We start from the raw sequence: 10,897 nt of genomic DNA on the forward strand, positions 1-10,897 counted from the left end.
TTATAAAAGGACTAATCGGTCGTTACAAATATAATCCGGTTTACAAGTCCGGAGTCGAATCCCACATAGAACTAAGCCCTAGCTATAGCTGTTCACTATCACCAAGAAGACAAGTTTGAACAGTTCCTAACTTATAGATATTAAGATTCTTGTGTTTAACTAATTAACTAACAAATTAAAATAAATTAACAACTACAGATATTAAGGATTAGAGACAAGATTAAGGAGGTCTAGAGTTATGATTTCCCCAATTGTCGGAATCCTTCCCGCTACGTTTTCTATAAATTTTTCCTAAGTATTCTCTACCGATCATGAGCGCTCTGCGTGTTGTAATTCTCTCCTGAGTAATTACGACAATTTACTAGACATACTCTCCCGAGTTACGCTAACTGGCTTTAATTAATGCTCACTTAGATCGCACCCAAGGTTTCGTTTTCCCTAATCCCACCTTTACACTCTTGGTTATTGATTCCTCACATACGTCGGGAGTGATGTTATTCAACAACTACTTAAATATGCACTCTCTCCTGAGTAATACATACTAAATAGGCACAACTAATTGAGGATCATATCAATTAACTACAACAAGAACGTAGTTGAACAAATAGAGATTATACTACGGCTCAATTATATAAAAACATAACAAGAATTTATCCTACAAAAGGTTCCATCAAAACCCTAGACAACAAATTAGCTATTCATAATAGTATGTAAAACTACAATACTAAAAGTCATAACCAACAATGGAAAATAGGAAGAGGAAGGAAAAACTCGTAGAAGAATTTCCCGCCTTGCTTCTATTGTGTCTCTGCCTCCTTAGGTCGAATCTGTGTCTCAAATCTGTCCAACCTCTCCAAAATAGCGTTTTTACATGTATTTATACCAAGTAGGGTCGGGCCCAAACGAAAATACCTTCTCCCGCGCGAAATAGGACAATCACTTTGTAAAATTTGTACTACCGCACCGCAGGGGGCGACGCACCATGGGGGGCGGCAGTGGGAAAGTTCAGATCGCTGATTCTGACAGGCTGCAGGAAATTTCCACAAGCGCGGTACACTGCACGAGAATTTGCAAAAACGCAAAACTTGAAAGTTATAGCCCTTTCAAATAGCTTTGCAACGATATATTGTGGAGCCCAAACGGAGTTCTGAGCGAAAGGTTATGTGCATTTTACTAGACAATGCGTCGTATGCCCCCTCGATTCTCCGTTTCGTTCTTAACTATCATCCGTTGATCCCCGAACATGATCCCGGCTTAATTCCTTGGGATTTTACTCAGACTTCAAAGCTTCAAATCACTTGAATTCATTACATAACATCTACATAGCTCGGAATCACTCCTACAAGGTATAAAACACACAATTAGTGCAAAACACTAGCGATTAACGCTCAAACTCAATTAAAGTACAGTACATTAGAGTATAATAAACGACTAAAATACGCAATTATAGCCTATCATCAAATTCCTTTTCAATTTAAAGTCAAGTTAGCAGTAAATAGAGGCCGATCGACATTAAGCTGGTACAAAGTTCCTTTAGTTCTATTCTAACTATAATATAATAATATATCAAATATACAGTAAAATATGCCACCTTAAACTCTCACAAAGTTGTTTTAGTTCTAATTATGATATGAATCATATATATATATATATATATCAATTTGTGAAGGATTCTATCTCACTTGTAAGCTAGAGATCTTATCTTAGAGTCTGTCGACATGCAAACATATCATCTAAGACCATCTGGATTTTAGTTTGTATCGGATTTAAATTTATTGCATGAATCCATGTAGAAAAAAGAATAAGCCAAATACTCCTATAAAAGAAGCAATTATTTCAGCTCTTTATTGGGTTTGGTAAGAGTACATTTGGATTAATTTTTTTATGTTACTTTTATTTTTCAGTCGATTCTTCTCTATTTTAATCTGTATTGCCATTTACATCCTAACAAACCGCAACATGCCTACATGCTGCAGGTATCTTTAGAAAGTGAAGGCTGCATTACCTCTCGCCGTATATGTTCCAGAACGACAGGTAGGCTGTTTACATAATAAACTTCATACACATTACTAGTTAAAGTTAATAAAGCAAAGAAAGCTGCTTCGCCCAATATCTTCAGCCTTAATAGTATGCTAATTGTGGTGAAAATTACTGTAGGGAATTGTTCCTTCTGAAAGGTAAAGTACTTAGTTGATAAGTGTATACGGGTGAAATCGGGGTTAACACACACCCCGATTTCCCGGTATATCAAACGGAATAAGAGTGAATGAGATCGAAATCGAAGCCGAGAACTCTTTGTAGCAAGGCTCGAACGGAATGCTCACTATCGTACCCGATAAGACAACACTCCCCGAACCTAGAACGAGCTCCAAGACCTCGGGAAATATGACAAACGGTTACACACGACTAACAGAGGGCCGTGATATCCGCATCCAACCGGATATCACGGCGGAGATGTCGCCCGATGTCGGTAGATAAGTAATTAACGAGAAAGGAGGACTTTTATCTTTTTTAAAAATGTACTAGAGATGGAACCCTCCTACTATATAAAGGGGAAACTTTATTTCAATAGGATACATTGTAACACGTAAACCAAAACAATACAATTTCATTTTTACTGCTCTCTAGCTATAGCAAAGTTATTACTTTACTGTTTGTTATTCATTCTCTGTAGGCTCCGAACCGAGGGTCCGATCGAAGGCAAGACTGTTATCCAATCCAAGTTCAAGCTGGACCATAACATTACAATTGGTTTGATTATTTATTTTGTCTTTCACTCGTTTATCTAATATTTTTAATTATTTGTATGGAATCAATCCATATATCCTTAAAACCGCGTACAAATTTAATTGTTATCCATTTTAAGGGTAAAGTAAGAAAATCCAGATTGCACAATTGCAACAAGTGGCAAAGGGTCAGAGCTCAAACTAGTAGACCATATATAAGCCTCACATATTGGTGTTTCATGATACACAGCTAATGGTGCATGCATGTTATTGAAAAAATGCATGTCCACTTTATATGTAATAACTGAACCCACATTAAAATAATAAAATGTTGAACAGTTACAGTCAAATTTGAGATTTTTCTTTGATTAACTCCCAAGTTTCTTCACATGTGATTGCTAATACACATTAAGTCTGAACATGCGCACAGCTTTCTAATTATAATTGTAATTCATTTTCCTCAAGTGCAATCTAATCCTAGTTAAATTTCCTAAGCTGCTTTCCTGAATCTACTACTTCACAAGCAAAGGAGTAGATTTATGCTTAGAAATAAAGCAAAATTGTAGTGGAGCATCTTGGCCTAACCGGCGAAATCTTCTGTTGTGAAAATCGTTCATCCCATCACCAATTTGCCATCAACAAAAGTTACTGAAATTTTCTTGCCTTCCTTGCAGTAAATATCGACAGTTGCAGCAATATATAGCACTAAGGGTGTATGTAAATTAGTTCGTCTTCATTGCATTCTCTTATACCTATTTCCATCACACTGCGAGATGTTGAAGGCAATACATCACAGCACTGTCTTCTTGGTGATAGCAACTGTGTATGCCATCAGACCAAATGTTTCACAAATTAAACTTAAATGGATACTTAAAGAGTAATTAATTAAGAATCTCAGCTTAGGCTAAAAATAGGGCAGCCCAGTGCACTAAGGCGGACCACAAGGGTCTATTATACGTAGCCTTACCCTGCATTTCTGCAAGAGACTATTTTCACGGCTCGAGCCTCCTCAACTTTACCAGTTGCACCAAGGCTCCCCTTCAACTTATATAGGCTAAAGTTGAATAATAAGCTCGAGAGAAATAGTACCTGTTTTTTGTCAAGGTCTAACTTTTGAGAAGTCACTCTGATTTCTTCTAGTTTTCTAGGTGAAACCATGTTGATTGTGCAATTCTCAGGGGTTTTCTTCTTGTAAATGGTCTTGATTCCATCAGTTCCAGAGGAGACATTGTCTAAGAAATAAACAAGTTGTCTTTTACATGGATCAGGTTCATATGGCCTTGTATCAAGGTCATAATGTCTAGCCAAATCACCCTTTTGCCATGGAAAATAGCTCTCTTGTACGCGCTGAGCATCCGGCAAAAACACATGGTACCCGAAAACTTGAACAGCGTATCCCCAAGACACTGACACTGTCCATGTAAACCAACGATCGTAGCATACTGTTTGCTGCAAAATACGGTGTGGATCGAACTTTGCAGCCTCGTACAAATGCTCCAGAGCTTTCATTTTTGTCATATTGGGGAATATGGCATCGTTCATCTCCATATGATGGAGAGATACCAAAGGTCTAATGGTATGTGCTGCTAACATTCCGAACATATTTCCTCTTACATCCAGCTGGTATTTCAAATTCCAGAAAACAGAGCAAAACAAGTTTGTGTCATTTACATTTTAGCATCTGGTGCAAAGTAAGTTTTCAATCGCCTAAAGGCAATTTTTTGAGAGACAGCGCGTGCTTCTAAGCTTAACAAAAAGAGTTTAACTTATATGAACTAGCAGAATACAATTTTTGTTTATTCAATCAGGTCAAGACCTACAGTAGCAGGTAACTGTTTATAACAAATAGAACATAAACAGTCGCTTATATAGAATAAACATGTTATAACAGCTTGAGCATTACATACAATATAAAATCATGCGTTAAGCTCTATACAGTATCAACATAGAAAATATTCACACAATCAAGTCACTTATATCCCTCCGTTCACTTATACTTATCCACTATGGACTTTGCACACCTCTTAAAAAATAGTAAATGAAGTGCATAATTTATCATGATTTTTTTCTTCTTCTGAAAGAGGACTTTTTCCGGTTCTGCCTCGTCTTGGGTTTTTTGATAACCAGGAAGGAGGAAGAAGAGGATTGAAGCAGTAGTAAAGTGGATTAACAAAGTGTTTTACTCTTTAATTCCTTGACCGTTTACTTTCTGCTACTTCCTCCGTTTTCTTTTCTAATGCTCTATTGACTAGGGTTTGTTGTTTTCGTGAGTGTCTGAACAAATTGGTTTTGGGGTTTTATTCTAATTGGTGTCGAGAAGTTGTGGCTGAAGCTTGGGTTCATTTATTTGAGGATTGCTCGACAATCGAATTTCTGGTGCTGAAGCTCGAAGAACAGCTTCAATTTTCTGGAGTTGAGTGCCTGAAGCTGTTGCGTAGCCTATGCCCTCCTCGACGCATCAGATCTCTCCTCAGATTGACTGCTGCAGCTAGCAAGAAAACTCTCTCACAAACTCCCTGTAAATCTCTCCTCAGATTTACCTCAGTTAAGCTTTCATATATTTCCAATCGAGTTGGGTTCCAATTCGAATTTGCCAGAATCATTCGCATTCCACGAATTCAGTGGTAGCGGTGATAGCTCCTTCTGGTTTTTGGGTCGTGGTATTTTCTGTGTTTTCAGGAATTCTCGGAGTATTTGGAGACAAGTTAGGCGCACGAGCACTGGCAAAGGAGAGCAACCTGGGCGAGTGTCAGCAAAGGGCGGTAGCAAGTGGTGCGTGAGGGTACAACTGCATCGAGTACAACAAATCAACCACAGGTTTTGTTATCGGGAGTTGGTACCTCCTGTTTTACTGTTTCCCTTTTGGTGTTAGCTAAATTACTGTTACTTTACTTCGCAATAGTTAAACCTTTCAACTAGGATATTAGTTACCACTTGTTTCCTTCTTGTTTGATTTGCGTATGTTGTGTACTAGCGAGTCTTCTCTAGATTGTTGTAGGTGTAGTGGCTGCAGTCTGGGATGATAGAATAAGGACATGTCCTCGGGTGGGGCAGAGTGGGGGGCTGGGGTTAGGGGGTGGGTCGGGTAGCAGGGGAGGTAGATGGGGCAAGGGAGCCTATAGGTTGAGAATCGGGTCATGGAACATAGGTTCAATGACGAGTAAATCCATAGAGTTGGCGAAAATCCTGCAGAAGAGGAAGATTAATATAGCGTGTGTCCAGGAGACTAGGTGGGTCGGATCGAGGGCGAAAAACGTGGATGGGTATAAGTTGTGGTACTCTGGTATCCTGAGGGGTAAGAATGGAGTGAGTATCCTGGTAGATAGCCATCTTAGAGAGTCCGTGGTAGAGGTCAGGCGGGTGAATGATAGACTAATGACTATTAAATTGGTGGTAGGTGAGGGTACTTTAAATGTCGTTAGCGCGTACGCACCGCAAGCAGGCTTGGATGAGGATATTAAGAGGCGCTTTTGGGAGGGGTTGGATGAGATTGTTCGTAGTATACCGCCTTCTGAGAGGTTATTCATAGGAGGAGATTTCAATGGTCATATTGGGTCATCTGCAGGTGGGTACTCTGAGGTGCATGGCGGCTTTGGTTTCGGAGAGTGGAACGGAGGGGGTATTGCATTGTTGGACTTTGACAAGGCTTTCGATCTAGTCATTGTGAACTCGAGTTTTACGAAGCGGGATGAACATTTGGTTACTTACCAAAGTTCGGTGGCGAAGACTCAGATTGACCATCTCCTCCTTAGGAGATGCGACAGAAGGTTGTGCGAGGACTGCAAGGTTATCCCAGGTGAGACCCTCTCAACGCAGCATAGGCTTTTGGTCATGGACATTTGTATTAGGAGAAGGAGGAAGAAAAGGTCAGTACAAGGACGCCCCAGGATTAGGTGGGCGCCTTAACTGAGGATAAAGCTAAGGAGTTGGAAGGAAGGTTATCGGCAATGGGAGCTTGGAGGAGTGGTGGGGACGCGAACACAATGTGGTCGACGACGGCGGACTGTATAAGAAAGGCGACGAGAGAGGTGTTAGGGATATCTACGGGCCGCAATGGTGGTCACAAAGGAGATTGGTGGTGGAATGCGGTTGTCCAAGGTAAAGTGGAAGCAAAGAAGGCGGCTTACCTAAGGTTAGTAGGGAGCACTGATGAGGAGGAGAAGAGAGAGAACAATCAAAGGTATAAGGTAGCTAGGAAGGAGGCAAAGATGGCAGTGACGGAGGCTAAGACGACAACTTTTGCTCGTCTGTATGAGGAACTAAGGAACAAAGGTGGGGAGAAGAAGTTATTCCGACTCGCTAAGGCGAGAGAGAGGACAACTCGAGATCTAAACCAGGTGAGGTGCATAAAATATGACGACGACAAAGTTTTGATGGGAGATGACCAGATTAAGAGGAGGTGACAGACTTACTTTCATAAACTTCTAAGTGAAGAAGGAGATCAAGATATTAGACCTGGGGAATTGAGGAATGCCGACAGTCACCATGAATTAAGTAATTGTAGGGACATTGAGATCGATGAAGTCATGGAGGCAATGCGTAAGATGAGAAGGGGCAGAGCTACCGGGCCAGACGAAATTCCGGTGGAACTGTGGAGGTGTGTGGGTAGAGCAGGCTTGGAATGACTTACTGCATTGTTTAGTGTTATATTCAAGACTAATAGGATGCCGGAAGAGTGGAGGTGGAGTACAATGGTCCCGTTGTATAAGAACAAAGGTGATGTCCAGAGCTGTAATAACTATAGGGGCATCAAATTACTAAGTCATACCATGAAAGTTTGGGAGAGAGTGGTAGAAATGAGAGTGCGAAGGACGGTGTCTATTTTAGACAACCAGTTCGGGTTCATGCCGGGGCGATCTACCACAGAAACTATCCACCTTATTAGGAGGTTGATGGAACAGTACAGGGATAGGAAGAAGGACCTTCACATGGTGTTTATTGATCTGGAGAAAGCGTACGATAGGGTTCCTAGGGAGGTCTTATGGAGCTGCTTAGAGGATAAAGGGGTCCCGATTGACTATATTAGGGTGATTAAAGACATGTATGATGGAGCTAAGACTCGGGTTAGGACAGTAGGAGGCGACTCTGAACATTTTCCAGTTACTACGGGGTTGCACCAAGGGTCTGCGCTCAGCCCATTCCTATTTGCCCTGGTGATGGATGCACTGACTCATCATATTCAAGGGGAGGTGCCATGGTGCATGCTATTTGCTGATGACATTATTCTAATTGACGAGACACGAGGCGGCGTCAACAAGAGGCTAGAGATTTGGAGACATGCTCTTGAGTCTAAAGGTTTCAAGTTGAGCAGGACGAAGACGGAATACCTCGAGTGCAAATTTGGAGTTGAGCCGACGGAAGCGGGAGTTGAAGTGAGGCTTGACTCTCAAGTCATTACCAAGAGGGGTAGTTTCAAGTACCTTAGATCGGTTATCCTGGGGATCGGGGAGATTGACGAGGATGTCACACATCGTATAGGGGTGGGGTAGATGAAGTGGAGGTTAGCGTCGGGAGTCTTGTGTGACAAGAAAGTGCCACCGTTACTAAAAGGTAAGTTTTATAGAGCAGTGGTTAGGCCTGCCATGTTATATGGAACTGAATGTTGGCCGGTAAAGAACTCACACATCCAGAAGATGAAAGTAGCAGAGATGAGGATGTTGAGGTGGATGTGCGGGCATACAAGAATGGATAAGATTAGGAATGAAGATATTCGAGAGAAGGTGGGCGTGGCCCCCATGGAGGACAAGATGCGGGAAGCAAGACTCAGATGGGTCGGGCACATTCAGAGGAGGAGCACTGATGCACTGATGAGGAGGTGTGAGCGACTGGCTGTAGTGGGCACGCGGAGAGGTAGAGGACGACCTAAGAAGTATTGGGGAGAGGTGATCAGACAGGACATGGCGCGACTTAGGATTACTGAGGACATGACCCTTGACAGGGAATTATGGAGGTCGAGTATTAAGGTTGTAGGTTAGGGGAGAGTTGTGAATATTTCTACAGCACAATAGAGTGAGACTAGCCAGTTAGGAGTTGGACTAAGAATGTCATTGGTCGTCTATTGATGCAGGGCTTTACCTGCTAGTTTTACTATACCAACCATCTTTTTCGTATTTCGTATTCTGTATTTCATATCTATTGTATTGCTGCTATGTTATTATGCATTTTTATTATGCATTTTTATTATGCATTTTTATGGTACTAATATATCGGCTTCTGTTGCTTTTGAGCCGAGGGTCTCCTGGAAACAGCCTCTCTACCCTTCGGGGTAGGGGTAAGGTCTGTGTACATATTACCCTCCCCATACCCCACTTGTGGGATTATACTGGGTTGTTGTTGTTGTTGTTGTACCCATATTAATTGATGCATATTTTTAATGAATTTGAGAAAATGATTTGAAATGAGTAGTTAATACTGTATAACAAAAAAAAAATACTGTGTATAACAGAAAAAAAGAAATTGACTTCTCTTAATATGCTAAAAGTGACAAGTAAAAGTGAAAATCTATTTTTAGAATACTGGACAAGTAAAAGTGAACGGAGGGAGTAGCATAATTCTATGATAAGTATTATAACCTGGTAAAAATAATACAGTCAAACCTCATTATAACAACTTCATTTGTTCCGAATTCTTTTGGTTGTTATAGCTAAATGTTGTTACAGAGAACATATGTTATAATATAACATGAAAATTGGTTCCATATTAACTTTTATAGTGAATGATTGTTATACAGTAGAGAGGTCTGACTGTAACTTCCGTGCTATTCCCAAGTTTTCTATGCCAATAGTATAAAATATCTTTATATTGTCAATTATGTTTGTCTATGAGTTTAGCCTGACTTTAAATTGTACTTTTTCTCTATTCCAATTAATGTGATAGTATTTGACCGTGTACGAAGAAAAATGAAAAAAAAACGTTGAAACTTGTGGTCTAAAATAAGCTATAAAAATTTCTTTGTCATATAAATTAGGATAGATGGGATACCTGATGGAAACCGGGCTCATGTGTTAAGCCAACACCAAGCTCAGCCAAACAGGAATAAATCCTAGCATCACTCCCAAAAAGGTGAGGGTACCTTTCTATGCATGCATCGAACACTTTACCAAGAACTTTAGCCAAAGGATAGCTTATAGCAATGCCAGCTCCACCAAATGCCATTTCATAGGAAAAAGCCTTGTTCATTAAAAAATGTTCAGAATTCGACCCTATATAGTACCAAAGCCCATGGTCATATTTAGAAAGTGTTTTCACCAAATTGTCTGGGAAAAAAACAGTGTCATCATCCCCAAAAACATACCACCGCACATTTGAATGATTTAATGCCACCGTCTCAGTCACAACTCGTGCCACGCGAATTGCCGACGGCGTTCCCCCTCGAAACGTATACTTAAATCTTGATGTGTCCCCAGAAATGCAAATCGGAGGTAAAGAATCATTTTCTGTAGTATTATTTGTGTAATTGGATGGCATTTTTTCAAGAAAAACACAACCCCTCATTTTTGAACCTGCCTTCCACCACATTTTAACTAATTCTTTCCTAGTAGACCATGCTTTCTCGTTAGATGCAATACCAAATACAATATGTTCAAGATTTGTATCTGATAATATTGTTGAATCATTTTGAAGCGAAACTGATGTGTGGAGTAATTTGGTGTTAGGGCCATTAAAGTTGAAAGAAAGAAGGTAGATTATACAAGCAAAAGAGGTGATCAAGATTATATTTTTGACCCCATTAGAGCAATATTGGGTTTTGTTGTTTGGTAATTTAAAAGACTGCATTTTTTTCTGAGGGAAAATGGAGGAAGGAAAGAAGAGAGAGAGAGAGAGAGAGAGGTTTGTATTGGATTTAGTATTATCGTTGTTATGAAGAGAGGTGGCAGAGTTTGGAGTTAGAGGCCATTCTTAAGACCGGAAACCTCGCCCAAAGCAGAGTATGGAATTTTGACTTTTCTTTTGTTTTTTAAAAATCAGTTGTAGTTACACGTGTTATATGGACTACAAGTACAACCAATTATGTAATTAAGCAGTAAAGAACAGAATAGAGTATGATGTAATTATTAGAATGTGACTTTTTGATTTCATCATATGTATAGTATTTTCCGAATAGAATAAGAGGTGTCCAAGCGGTGGATCTGAGGAAGGAAACTTACTGCAATTGCAAGGATGAGAATTGC

At 40.2% G+C, this 10,897-nt stretch overlaps 1 protein-coding gene across 2 annotated transcripts; it reads right to left on the reverse strand.

Moving 5' to 3' along the window:
- Positions 1–3,041: 3,041 nt before the first annotated feature.
- LOC107769256 (uncharacterized) lies at positions 3,042–10,648 on the reverse strand. Of its 2 annotated transcripts, none has more exons than XM_016588462.2 (3): positions 9,708–10,648; positions 3,816–4,346; positions 3,042–3,492 (listed from the first exon to the last, which is right to left on the reverse strand). In XM_016588462.2, the coding sequence occupies exons 1-3, from the start codon at positions 10,500–10,502 to the stop codon at positions 3,460–3,462; spliced, it is 1,359 nt and encodes a 452-aa protein (XP_016443948.1). In that variant the 5' UTR covers positions 10,503–10,648; the 3' UTR covers positions 3,042–3,459. The 2 variants fall into 2 exon arrangements, with proteins under 2 accessions (XP_016443948.1, XP_016443947.1); XM_016588461.2 differs by having other exon boundaries at positions 3,042–3,545; positions 9,708–10,647.
- Between the last annotated feature and the right edge of the window lie 249 nt (positions 10,649–10,897).

The sequence above is a fragment of the Nicotiana tabacum genome, chromosome 11 (assembly GCF_000715075.1).
Source record: "Nicotiana tabacum cultivar K326 chromosome 11, ASM71507v2, whole genome shotgun sequence".
NCBI lineage: Eukaryota > Viridiplantae > Streptophyta > Magnoliopsida > Solanales > Solanaceae > Nicotiana > Nicotiana tabacum.